This window comes from Odontomachus brunneus, unplaced genomic scaffold (genome assembly GCF_010583005.1).
Source record: "Odontomachus brunneus isolate Ranch 3 - 2012 unplaced genomic scaffold, Obru_v1 Obru_scaffold_001, whole genome shotgun sequence".
NCBI classification, from domain to species: Eukaryota; Metazoa; Arthropoda; class Insecta; order Hymenoptera; family Formicidae; genus Odontomachus; species Odontomachus brunneus.
In genome coordinates, this window is record NW_022639451.1 from 7448708 (window position 1) to 7462546 (window position 13839).

General features: G+C 30.8%; 1 protein-coding gene across 3 annotated transcripts in view; it reads right to left on the reverse strand.

The window, feature by feature from the left end:
- Positions 1-13839, reverse strand: part of LOC116847065 — a 122599-nt gene that overhangs the window by 38085 nt on the left and 70675 nt on the right. For all 3 annotated transcript variants that reach the window (XR_004378667.1, XM_032821817.1, XM_032821695.1), the window contains exon 4: positions 1897-2140. Coding sequence is in view for 2 of the 3 variants with exons in the window: in XM_032821817.1 (XP_032677708.1) it covers positions 1897-2140 (244 nt within the window). In the remaining variant the exon portion in view is untranslated. The remainder of the gene's footprint in view (positions 1-1896; positions 2141-13839) is intronic.

Consider the following 13839-nt stretch of genomic DNA (forward strand, 5'->3'; position numbering starts at 1 on the left):
TTTTTCAATAAAATTATGTAAAACAAATCAATCAAAAATGATAATGGTGTGACACAATTCATTCTAAAGACGTTTATTTATCGACTTAATGTAAGTTGACTTTTATTCTAATATAAATTTAAATTGAAACTTAATTAATAAAACAGTTTATGTTAAAATTAAACAAGCATTATGCGGAACAATTGAATTGCATCGATTTTTATTTTAGAAAAATTAGTCTCTTATTACTATTAAAAAAATTAATGAGCGCAATTTATTAAATTTATATTACACAACAATAGATCTTTTTTGTTATATTGGTGCAGCAACAGATTTATTAAATATTACATTCAAACTTTCATATTACACTTTACATGATACCTTGTATTACGTTTTGTATTTCTTTCGAATTTAGAATTTTTATATTGTCATTCTACATTGTATTATTGCACCGGTTGAGGAGGGGCAACGGTAGAAACGGGCATATATGGACAACAGATCTTAAAGGATAGCAACCTTTGACTTTGAGAAATTAACAGCTGTACCATTTGATACAATAACAATGTTTCTCTCTGTAGTCACCGTGCGCTCGGGATCGCACCGGAGATATCACTTCCGAACGGCATCTCTGAGCGTTATCTAAGGAGAGGAGAGTGTCATGAGTCAGGTGAGGAGAGTGTCATGAGTGGAGCGTCAGGTAGCTCAGTGGTAGCTCATTCTACATGCTAAATATGAGTATTATATGAACCATTCATAAATAATGCAATTTTTACAAATCGACTAGTAAAGTTGTTGTCTTTATATACCGTCTATCTGGACAAAAAAGTCTGTCGTACACATATACAATTGAATGAATTAGTCGGATGTTCTGTTTTATAATTATTTCTCTATAATAATAGATTAAAATAAAAACTTAAAAACACAATACATAAATTTGAGAAAGATTTGCTTCTACACATCTTGAACGTCTTTTCTGATAATTCCTGTTTGGTAATTCCTCTCTGGTATAATTCTGCACTTGTCAAATCCAACTAATCATATAGAGTGCACAATAAGCTATACAAAATATAGTGATACTTCTTATCGGAATTGTACATTTTGTCGTTATTAGTCAAACTTGTTTTTTTTATAATAAATTTGAACAGAGTAAATAAAATCGGTATTAAGATATTTGAAATGAAGTACAACATTTCAACAGAAAAATTAGTTTTATTACTATTAAAAGATAAATGAGCGTAATGTATGTTACGCAACAGAATTTGAGTATTTTGCGAACGCTCTAGTATAACAACGTGGAAGATAAGTCAATGTACAGTTAACATAAGTGTAAGATGAATTAAACTACTAGGATAAATAAATAAACGTTTCGATCATGCGATTAACTCTTGGACTGAATCATATTGATCATATGATATCATACTGTGATTGACAAATATATATCTAATAATCTTATTTCTAGCTTACCATCAGACATTCAATAAGTTATCGTTATCATATGCTACACAATAAAATAAAAGATTTTGGAATAAAAAGTAGCTTTATTTTTAATAGTGTAATAAAAAAATAAAGAACAAACATCTTAAAATATCTTTTATCATATATTTTTTTATACACATGATAGTATGTAAATACGATAAGCTATAGTCGGGAAAATCTCTTATATATTTTGGAAAAGCAATATAACAATTAATAAATCTTTTAGTCTCATTTTTCCATCTAATAGCAATTCAGATCTTTTTACTAGCCTATCAAAAAACTTGATAGAAAAGTTAATTTACAATTAGCTTAGCTAAATTATAGTTTACGACAAAATAACGTTCGAAAATTTCGCATTAGTCACTCAACAAATAAGGACTCGGTATGATAAAAATTAATAATATTAAACATAAAGCGACATAAATGAGAAAGTGTACCTACCGAAAACGATGTACAATGCAACCCCTGCGATTCCCAGTAGAATTAATACGATAATCAGCAAGGGTATAAGCGAGCAGGAGCATCCGGATGTCTTGAGGGGACGAGCCAGGTGCAGCGTCCAACCACGGCGATGCTTGTCCAGACGTGCCGGATGCGGTGGCGGATCGTTTCTAACGCTTCGACGTAAATTAACGCGATTCTGCGAGGTCGGAGTGTGCGTTCGTACCGGCAAGGAATAGGCCCTCTGAAATAACGTGACAAACCCGGTTCTAAAATAGAATGTGGATTCATGAACAAGATACTCTTTATATTTATAGGAAACGATTACGTAAAGGAGTGTAAAATAGAAAATTAAAGAAAATCATCCTAGAAATATTGAAACAGACACTTCAAGGGATACCTTAAGTTCAGACAAAAATACTATATTCAGTGGAAAAAAGATTGCAACATATTTATCCTAATGAATTTCAGAATATGTATATCCAGTATCTAATAGAAAAGTATATCCTCTGAGAATTATTAAAAATAACTTCTTTCCTATTTAATTCTATATATGTTCTGAAATACATCGAAAAAAAAGTATAACGATCCTTTTTTTCACTGATCATATATAGAAGAAAAATAAGGAAGAGGAAAAATGGGATCGAAAGTATAAACGATGCTATAAAAAATAGGAAATAAAGGATCTTAATAAATTTAATCTTTAAAAACATTCCTCTACTTATATTTCCTGTATATACAATACAATTATTAAAGACAAGATTGGGAAAGTTATTTTTAATAAGTAATTTATTACTCGTTACTTATTGAAGAAAGTAACTCGTTATTCCTTACATATTGAAAAAAATAACTTGTTACCATTATCATTATACTATTACTCATTAGACTATATTTTTCTCGTACACGCTTTCATGCATGCACTAATCAGCGATCAATTTTCATATCGGAGCCGATAATATGCTTTAAAATCATTAATGAGTATAAATGTCACATCATCGTATCATAATCAACGTAATTTCGATACTTTACAGTGTATAACACGTTTTCTTTTTTATACGCTCCAATTAACACGATAATTTGCTTCTTGTTCTATATTATTATTATTATTGTTTTATTTAATGTTTTATTTTATAATTTGATATGTTAGTTATGACACGATATATGTGATATTTACATTCACAAACAATTTCAAAGCATATTATCAGCTTCGATATGAAAATTGATCACTGATTGGTGCACGTATGAAAGTGTATACGAAAAAATAAAGCCTCCATAATCAACGAAATCATGTATGTTACCGTGCACAGCTCCATGCACAACTTCATAAATGTCAGCGTATACAAAATCATTTATACAATCAAGAATCGTGTGACAAGTGCTTAACGACTTAACAATGACATTATTTTCGTTAATAAAGCGCTCGTCACACGATCCTCATGAGCCATACATGGTAATATACATGATTTCGTTGACTGTAAAGGCTTTATTTTTTCATATAATTCACAACGTATCAATTCATAACTTGCCATCAAACTAATAATAATGTAGAGCAAGGAATAAATTAACTGAAGCGTATAAAAAATTAATAAATAGCGTATAAATAATCAGTTGTATTAGTTGAAGCGTATAAAAAAACATGTTATACGCTGTAAAGCATCGAAATTACATTAGTTATGACACAATAACGTGATATTTACTCACAGATATTGGGAGTACAAATAAGTCTCCGCCGTTTTTTATCAAAAATTGGGCATTTATTGTGAAAGAACGGTACCTTATGTTTTATTCAAAGTATTGTCCATCGCTAGCCACTACTTTTTCCCATCTTTCTGGCAGCATACGGATACCGCGTCGAAAGAACGCTTCATCTTTTGAGGCTATCCACGAATCGACCCAATTTTTAGTATCTTCATATGATGTGAAGTGCTGCTCAGACAGGCCGTGCGTCATCGATCGAAACAAGTGATAGTCAGAGGGAGCAATGTCTGGTGAATACGGCGGGTGGGGTAAAACTTCCCAATTGAGTGTTTGCAAGTAGGTTTTGACCGGCGCCGGAACATGTGGACGAGCATTATCATGCAGGAGAATAATTTTGTCATGTTTGGAGTAGTAATGGGCGCGTTTTTCCTTGAGTGCTCGGCTTAATCTCATCAATTGTGTTCGGTAGAGAGCTCCAGTAATGGTTTCGTTCGGTTTGAGCAACTCATAATACACGATACCAAGCTGATCCCACCAAATACACAACATGAGTTTTTTTCCATGAATATTCGGCTTGGCTGTCGATGTTGAAGCATGGCCACGTGGTCCCAATGATTTCCTCTTCTTTGGGTCCCAATGATTTCCTCTTCTTTGGGTTATCGTAGTGGATCCATTTTTCATCACCAGTGACTATACGATGCAAAAAAACCCCTTCCGTTAATGCCTGGCAAGCAGCATTTCACATGTGTAAAATCGGCGTTCAACGTTTCTCGGCTTCAGTTCATATGGAACCCAATTTCCTTGCTTTTGAATCATTCCCAACGATTTTAAACGATGTGAAATTGCTTGTTGAGTCACTCCTAATGTAAGTGCAAGTTCTTGCGTTTGGCACGAATCTTCCTCCAATAATGCTTCCAATTCCGCGTCTTCATACACTTTTGGCTTTTCGCTACGTTCTTTGTCTTCGACGTCAAACTCACCGTTCTTAAACTTTTGCAACCACTCATGACAACTTCTCTCACTTAAAGCAGCCTCACCAAATGCTTCTACAAGCAATCGATGCGCCTCAGCTGCAGATTTCTTCAAATTAAACAAGTAAATCAAAAGTTCCCGCAAATGACGCTTATTCGGCTCAAAACTCGACATTTTCGCACGAAAAAAATTATGTGATGCTGATACAAAATCGCTAACATTTCAAGATTATGGTGTTGCCAGATGTCCAACCTTACGATATGACGTTTTACATAACAACATTTAAACCAATTTCAACCATAACTTATTGGTGGGGCCATCTTTTGTCAAACGGCGGAGACTTATTTGTACTCCCAATATATTTCACAGATATTTACTCACAGATATTTACTCACTGATATATTTCGAAGTATATTTCATATCGGCTTTGATATGAAAATTGATCGTTGATTAGTGCATGGAAGCGTATAAAAAATATAGCCTTCATAATCAACTCATGTATATTATTATGCACGATTCCATACACCCCTTTATAGAAAAATATTACTAGTAATTAGTAACTAATAATAGTAATTAGTAAAAAATAATAGTGATGAGTCATTTTTCAGTGATTCAGTGATTATTTGGCAAATTATTATATATAGTACATTTTCTGTTAAATTTCCACAAATTGACCTATCAGAATGGAACAATTTAATATTTAATTATTTTTGAGGATTGTGTGACGAGCGCTTTATTAACGAAAATAATGTCATTGTTAAGTCGTTAAACACTCGTCACACGATTTTTGATTGTGTAAATGATTTTGTATACGCTGACATTTATGAAGTTATGCATGGAGCTGTGCACGGTAACATACATGATTAATAAAATTTAAATAATAAAAAATTTAGTATTTCATATTTTGCGTTTCGATCTTATACACTGTTAAATATTGGAGGGTCAAATTTAAACCAATTTTTTGAGTTAAATAATATTTAGTCATTTTTAACTATCATGTGTGTCAACATTTACTATTTTAACACAAAATATGTGTTTAAAAAAACAACCACATCTAATCAACCCATTTAAAACAATATTGTCATTTTTTACTAAAACAAAGGTTACATTGTTGTGTACAAACGTGCACATAATAAAAAATAAACTAAATTTTAGTTAAATTTAATACATTTCTTAAGTTAAATTATTTAATTCCATTACATTAGTTAAATTAACGACATATTTAGTAGGAGCAGTGACGACTTATAGGAATGGTTAAAAATAACTCAAATTGAGTATAATTTGACACTACGGATTTAACAGTGTAGTGGTCACCTTTTTTCATCCTTTTTCATATCGCATTATCCCTTGCTTAAAACCTGAATAATCGAACTAAAACTAAAACTTGTGGTGCCAATGAGCTGTAACGATACTTTACTGAATCATGATTATAATATGCTCTTGTATCGTTCAAACAACATTTAATGGCATATTTATTGACAATATTTATAGACAAATGATACAAGCGACGCAACGACAATTGAAATGCGACTGATACTATTATAATGTATATCAGCGAACCCTAACGATATGATTGCTCTTAGATTTTTAATTAAACATTATAACGAACTAAGGCAAACAATAAATTAGTTGAAAAATACAAAATATGAAACAATTCATACTAAATCATAAGAAATGCTTATCTATCTTAATGCTTATCTATCTTGTTATTAGGAAATAATTTGCATCAGTACTTCATTAGAAGACATTAGAAGACACTAATAATACATTAGTGATTATCACTGAATTACTCTGTAGCATTAGTAACCCTGTAGTTTAAATCTTAAAATCATGTGCTACTAGTAATAAAACTATTGAGTAATAGTAATTTATTACTAACCAATTAATAATACTTTTTGTAAGAATATAACTTTATAAATGATAGCATATACGAAATCATTCACACAATCTCGAGGATCATGTGACGAGCACTTACTGGAAAAAGCTTGTAACGGTAAAGACGTTACAAATAATTCATTATTTTCTAACCCTGATTAAAGATAATATTTACAATTTGTGAGTCCGTGTAATCAGTCCTGAAACAGATTTGTTTCTTCGAATTTCAAGCGTTGGTAAATAGTTAGCATTAGCCAGTGCATTCCATCCCACTGGCTTGTTATAGCTTTCGTAATTTTTGCCGAACACCTCTCGACACATCGTTCGTTTACGACGACGCGTCTCGCCGCAAGCCGCTGCTTTTACGCTGGGCTATAGATAGACGTTTTCCACTTCCGTTCTGTTTTGTTTCTTTACGTCGGTGCAACGCCAGACGGCTGCCGTTTCTTCTTCTTTCGTGGCTGTCAGCTCCGATGAATGCTGGAAAGTCGCCGACGAACGGCCAGCCGTTCCGGCGAATCGCCGACGATGGTGCCGACGTATAAACTTGAATCGCACATATCAAAACGCACATTCGGTATAATTTAGCCCACGACTTGCTTGTTTTTAGTGCTTTATTTATCGCTAGCTTTAATCAGTCTCCTGCCTAATTTATGTTTAATCTCTCCGTTGAGCGAAGTTTCCGATATCAGCTATCTGTATAATACGATGATTATTTCTAGATATACATTGAACAATCAAACACATTATGTGATTTTTAGACTTTTTAATATTCTTTAATGCAACGCCCCATTAATTATTACTGCAATAGAATTTATACGAAAACGATGTATATGATAATTACATTGTTCGACAAATTTTTACATTTTTTTACTTTACGAATGCAAATACTCATTTTCAACGTATTTTCCCGAGTCGAAATTTCAGTTCTACTTTGAGCCTGCAAATACTATAGAAATATAAGACTTATAGGATTAATGAAAGATATCTTCAGGTATAGATATTGTGCTCCTTTAATGCTATAAATTGGCAGTTATTTCCGTTTCTATCAAGTTTCTACCAGGTTCTACAAAGTTTTTACCAAGTTTCAAGCTTGAAGGAGGACTTATTGGAAGCCTCTAAAACGGCTACAAATCCTATTCTTATAAAACTCTAGAACGACTGCAGGTCCTACCCAAACAGCACAAAAATTTTTAAAAAACATTTACAAGATTTATTTAAATATTTTTCTCTTTTCCTAAATTATTCTTAAATTTTCACTCTCTCTCTTTATTGTTTCACATGCTACTTAATTCAAGTTTAAATTGTACTTCGAAAATTTGCTTACCATTGGGATTTGAATCTGAAGACCTCTCGTTTTTGAGTCGTTCACCTTATCTATTGCGCCAATTGTCACTTTGAGTTAGAGGTGCTTCGTATTGTATGTATATCCATGTATGAAAACAATTTATTTAAAAGAAGAGAATAGATCCTTTTAAATGTAAAAAGTATGTAAAAAGTATATTTAAAAAAGCATATTTAAAAAATATTTGCTTGTTTTAAAAGTAAAATACAAATTAATTATTTTGTAAATTTAAATAAATTGTTTTCTGTTAATAAAAGAAATTTTAATTTGAAACACAAAAAAGATACTTTTAAAATTAAAAAATAATTTATTTAAATTAATAAAATAATTTACTAGTATTTCATTTATTTTTAAAACAAGCAAATATTTATTTAAACATAGTTTTTAAGTAAAGAAATCATTTGTTTATTCTTATACAGGGTGTCCCGCCACTATCGCATTATCTTTTAAGGACGGATTCCTGAGGTAATTTAAAGAAAAAAATCCTAATACAAAAATGTCGAAGCTATAATATTTTACAAATTATAAACGATTAAAGTTGACCAATTATATAGTTCGTGCGCTCAGGTACGGTACAACACACAATAGTACAGATGCATGTACATAAGTGAGAATTTGCATAAGATATGAAATTAGTTGTAAATCCCTGAAAGAAACGCCAATGTGTGACAGCTTACTGATTCTCATAAATGTATTGTGTGATTATCCATAATATTTTGACGAAATTGTTATTTGCGATGTTTATTTAAATGATAGAAAAAGCAGTACCATTGTATGTTGTATCGTACGTAAGCGCGCATACTTTAGCCAGTATAATTAGTTAACTTTAATCGTTTATAATTTGAAAAGTATTATAGTCTCGCCATTTTTGTGAGGATTTTTTTATTCAAATTACCTTAGAAATCCGCCCTTAAGAGATAATGCAGTAGTGACGGGACACTCTGTACATAGATATTTTAAATCAAAGGGATCATTTTTTATCTAGAAATTCATAATTTTACATTTTACAAATTTAGAAAAATATTACTTTATATTTATTACATTCCACATAGCGCAGAAAAGTCAGAAAGAATTCAGTCGTATGTCACCAATTTTGAGTTCATTTTTAAATGCAAAAAGAATTCTTTTTTACTAAACTGAATTCTGAAGAACTTTTTTGTATCTGAAAATGAACTCAGAATTGATGACATACGACTGAATTCTTTTTTAATTCTTTTTGAATTCTCTGTGCTATCTGGGATGTTTTCTAAAATCTAACAAATCTTTTTTAAGTTAAGAAATTATATTTAACAAATATTTAAAATATATTTCTTTAATTTAAAGAATTTTTTTCAATGTATGTATACATCACCAATTTAAATTTCGATTTTCTTATTTCTTCATTAATTTAATAATTATAAATAATTATATTTATTTCTTTCATGTATAATATTTATAAAAATATTTATAAAATATTATTAAACATATTTATTTTTTGTTTACTATAGATATTGTATAAAATATTTAGTCTATATTTTAATAATATTTTAATAATATTTTAAATAAGGATTTTGATACTGTTTTCCTTTATATTTATAAAATATTTATTGGGAGTGTGCATTAATTTTAAAAGATTTTCAAGAGATGGTGTAACTAATATTATATCGCATCAGGCCATATTGTTGCTACCTTCATGTCAAAGCACCATCATGTGCCTCTAGTTTTCAGTATGTGTCATTTTGCCGAAGTGTAAACAATGTTGTTTACACAACATTGTTTTTTTTTTAGCATTAAATATGTCGAATTTTGTGTCAACAAAACGCAATTTGCGGAAAGCTTTGCTTTTTTGCTTCCATTTGAAAAAAGGTGCTGCTGAAAGTCAACGAATGCTGTCGGAAGCTTATAGTGATTATACTCCATCGATTTCAACATGTGAGTACTGGTTTCGATACTATAGAAAAAGTGATTTTGATACGGAAGACAAGGAACGTCCAGACCAGCCGAAAAAGTTTGAAGATGAGGAAGTGAAAGCTTTATTCGATCAAGACCCGAGTCAAACGCAAGAAGAACTTGTAGAATCATTAAATGTTGATCGATCAACGATTTCCAGATGTTTGAAGGCCATTAGAATGATTTAAAAACAAGGAAATTGGGTGCCGTATGAGTTGAAACCGAGGGACATCGAAAGACACAAAATGATCTGTAAATTGCTTCAAAGACATAGAAGAAAAAGTTTTTTGTATCGTATCGTGATGAAAAATGGATACGCTACGATAATCCGAAGCAAAAATCATGGTGCAGGCCAGGCGAACCATCAACATCGACGGCAAAGCCGAATATTTATGGCGCCAAGCTCATGCTCTATATTTGGTGGGATCAGCCGGGTGTAGTGTATTATGAGCTGCTCCAACCCAACGAAACCATCACTGCGAAACGCTACCAACAACAATTGATGCAATTGAGCCGAGCATTGAAGCAAAAAGATTACGCGAAAAGACATGACAAAGTGACTTTCCAGCACGACAACGCTCGGCCACATGTTACGAAACCGGTCAAGGAAACATTAGAAGCGCTTAACTGGGATGTCCTACCATACCCGCCGTATTCTCCAGATATTGCTCCTTCCGATTACCACCTATTTCGATAGGTGACTCATGGCCTGTCTGAGCGGCGTTTCCATTCTTATGAGGATACCAAAAAATGGGTCGTGGATAGCCTCAAAAAATGTATCGTTCTTTCGACGTGGGATCCATCTATTACCAAAAAGATGGGAAAAAGTAGTGGCTAACGATGGACAATATTTTGAATGATCAATTTGTAACCATTTTTTCATAATAAAGTCGTATTTTTACCAAAAAATCCCTTAAAATTAATGCACACTCCCAATATATAATATTTTTAAAAAATTATTTAAAATAAATATTTATGAATCTTTATCATAAATATTATGTGCTGTGTGGGTATGCTGTAAGCGTTTCCCGAAAAAATATGAAAAATTTAATATTAAATTATTTCACATATTTTCTACTAGTAATGAAATTCAACGCACTAAATTATAGGAAGAATATGTCAAATAATTGAATATTAAATAACCTAATAAAAATAATTGTGAATTTTTTGACATTTTTTCTATAATTTAGTGCGTTGAATTTTATTATTCTAGTAGAAAATATTATGACCCGGTGCGATGTATACATCGTGAAATATGGCTCACTAAAGACATCTAGCGGAAAACGCTCAGAACTTTTTACTTCACCTAATATATTTTATTATTCTAGTAGAAAATATATGAAATAATTTAATATTAAGTAATTTTTAATATTTTCTGAAAATATTTATAACACAAAATCTGATATCGTTCTAGATACATGGTAATTTATTATTATAATTAACACTATTTTTATTATTACATTACCTATTTTATTACATATAATATAATACACTTTATATTATAATACAGGGTTAATCCTAAGTTATTACTTTGAATTTCTGACGAGATCCGAGAAAAGTTAATTTCTTAGGCAACAAAAATTTTTGTTTTAATATTTAGAAATATTTTTCTATTTACGATTTTGTAATGAAACTTATATAGTCCGTTCAAAGTAGACTTTGATGTTTCGATTACAAAAAAAGGACTTAAAAATATTAATTTTTGCCTAAGATATTAACAAATAAAAATGCTTGAATCTTCCAGATCAATGTTCCAAAATTGTTACGTAAAAAATAGATACTTATATATCGTAAATATACAAAGTCGATTTGCAGACGAAATCTTCTGTGTTGTACGTAAATAATGAGAATCAAATGTACTTTGAAGAAATTTAATGTTTTATTGAAACTACGCATCAAAAGTGCTGTCAAATAGATTTGTCGATATCAACAAAAAGAAAAACATTATGCGATTATACAGAAAATTGCGACTGACAATATCATTATTTGAAGTAATAATAATGTAGCGGACATAAGTTCCTTTTTGCAGAAATGTCATAAAACTAATAATTTTATAACTATTCCAATAGAATCTGTAATATAAGTATGTATCTATATTGAAGTCGATAACATTTATATATGCCTATTAATAAAAAAAGAAATAGAATAAAATATCCTAAAACTTTTAAACTCCTAAACTCTTTTTAATAAAATATTCTTTAGTATATTTTATATCGTCATTAGCAACATTACTTTTTAATAAAATATCCTTTAGTATATTTTATATCATTGTTAGCAACTTGTAGCATAAGAAATATTAAAAAACTCATTAGCATTGCGAAGTTTATAGTAGACTTAAAAACTTCGCTGCATAATTTCGTCTCCCGCGCTATAAGGCTTAAAATAGGTTTTCGTATTACTATAAGATTAATAGAGCCCAAAAAACGTTGTTAGCAGCGCTATGATAGAACTTGTAGTAAAAGGAATATTAAAGGATCCATATATTAGCACTGCGAGATTTATAATAGACTTGAATTTCTACTCGGGTTTAACCGTTAAATACGAATTTGTTCTTTAAATTTGGCTATTATGTTATAATTTTGAGAAAAAATAGGGTCAGAAATGGTAATTTGAAGAATTTAGAAATATTGTAGAAGCAGCAAAAAATTTATTTTTTAAATTTTATTAATGTCATGTAAAAATATATACTTTAAACTTTAAAAAACATTTTTTTTTATTTCTGTACGACTTTTTGTTTGGCAAACAGCCAGATTACTTGATTTAACTAATCTTCAAAAATTAATATCTCAATTATTATTACAATATCGCAAAATGATATGCGACGTTTTTATTTACTTCAAATCATGCTATGCTCTCATGAGCGGTGGCAAAAGTCTAGAACATTCTGTGTAAAATAGAATATCTATCTGTCTGTTTATATGTACCTTAATGTTTATATGTACCTTAATGTTTCCTAAAACTTTTAACTGATCTGAATCAAATTTTGCATAGTTACTCTCTCTAGGACTCCGCGGAGAATATTGGCTATCATAAAACCTGGTTACACCCTTTCCTCCTAATTTCATCCTCTTGACACTTCGTGACAACCTATACAATGCCGGATTGTTTAAATTAATAGTCTACATTATGGACTGACAGGTATATACAATTATTAAAATTATTGCTGTTTTATTTAGTAGTTTATCTAATTTACTTTGCATATATGTATATTATTATAGTTCTTATATGTATACAGGGTGTATCGAAAGTCTCATCCTTTAATCCCTTGGATCTTGGAAATGACTTTAGATATATCAGGACCTTGAATAAATTCTCGCTGTTTTCCAATAAATGACGTTACCAGAACTGCGTGCGTATAGTTTAAGATGGTAACGCATCTATAAGGAAATACCAGGAAGGTATCTATAAGCAAGCTTGAAATTCAGTGTATGTAATTTCGCCGAAGTGTAAATAACTTTTTTTTTCATAGTGTTAAACATGTCGAGTTTCGTGCCAAAAAAAGAGTATTTGCGGGGATTTTACTGCACTACTTTATTCAAAAAAAATCTGCAGCTGAAGCACACAGAATTCTTGTTAAGACTTACGGCGACCATGCTCTGTCGGAAACAACATGCAGAGATTGGTTTAGACGCTTCAAAAATAATGATTTTGATGTTGAAGATAAAGAACGCTCTGGCGCACCGAAAAAGTTTGAAGACGAAGAATTGGAGCCATTACTTTATGAAGACTCATGTCAGACGCTAGCTGAACTTGCAGAATCATTAGGAGTTGATCATACAACGCTTGCTTCGCTACGTGTCGCAGATGTTCAGACGGTCTCGCTGTTTATTTTCCTCGAAGACGCGTTGTCTTTTAACACTCCGTTTTACGGTCCTATGCGTTTCTTGTGTTTTTCGTAACAATCTCTTTTTGATCGTTACAAATAAATAACCTCTTATTGCAACTAAAATATATTTTAATAAATATATTTATTTAGATTAAATAAATTTTTTTATTAGTATACCACATCAGAGAGAATCTAAACAGAATGGAGCGGATCGTGTTCTCTTCTTTGATTGGTGCTGCCATTAATTAGGTAACTTTCGTAAATATTATATATATATATATATATATATATATATATA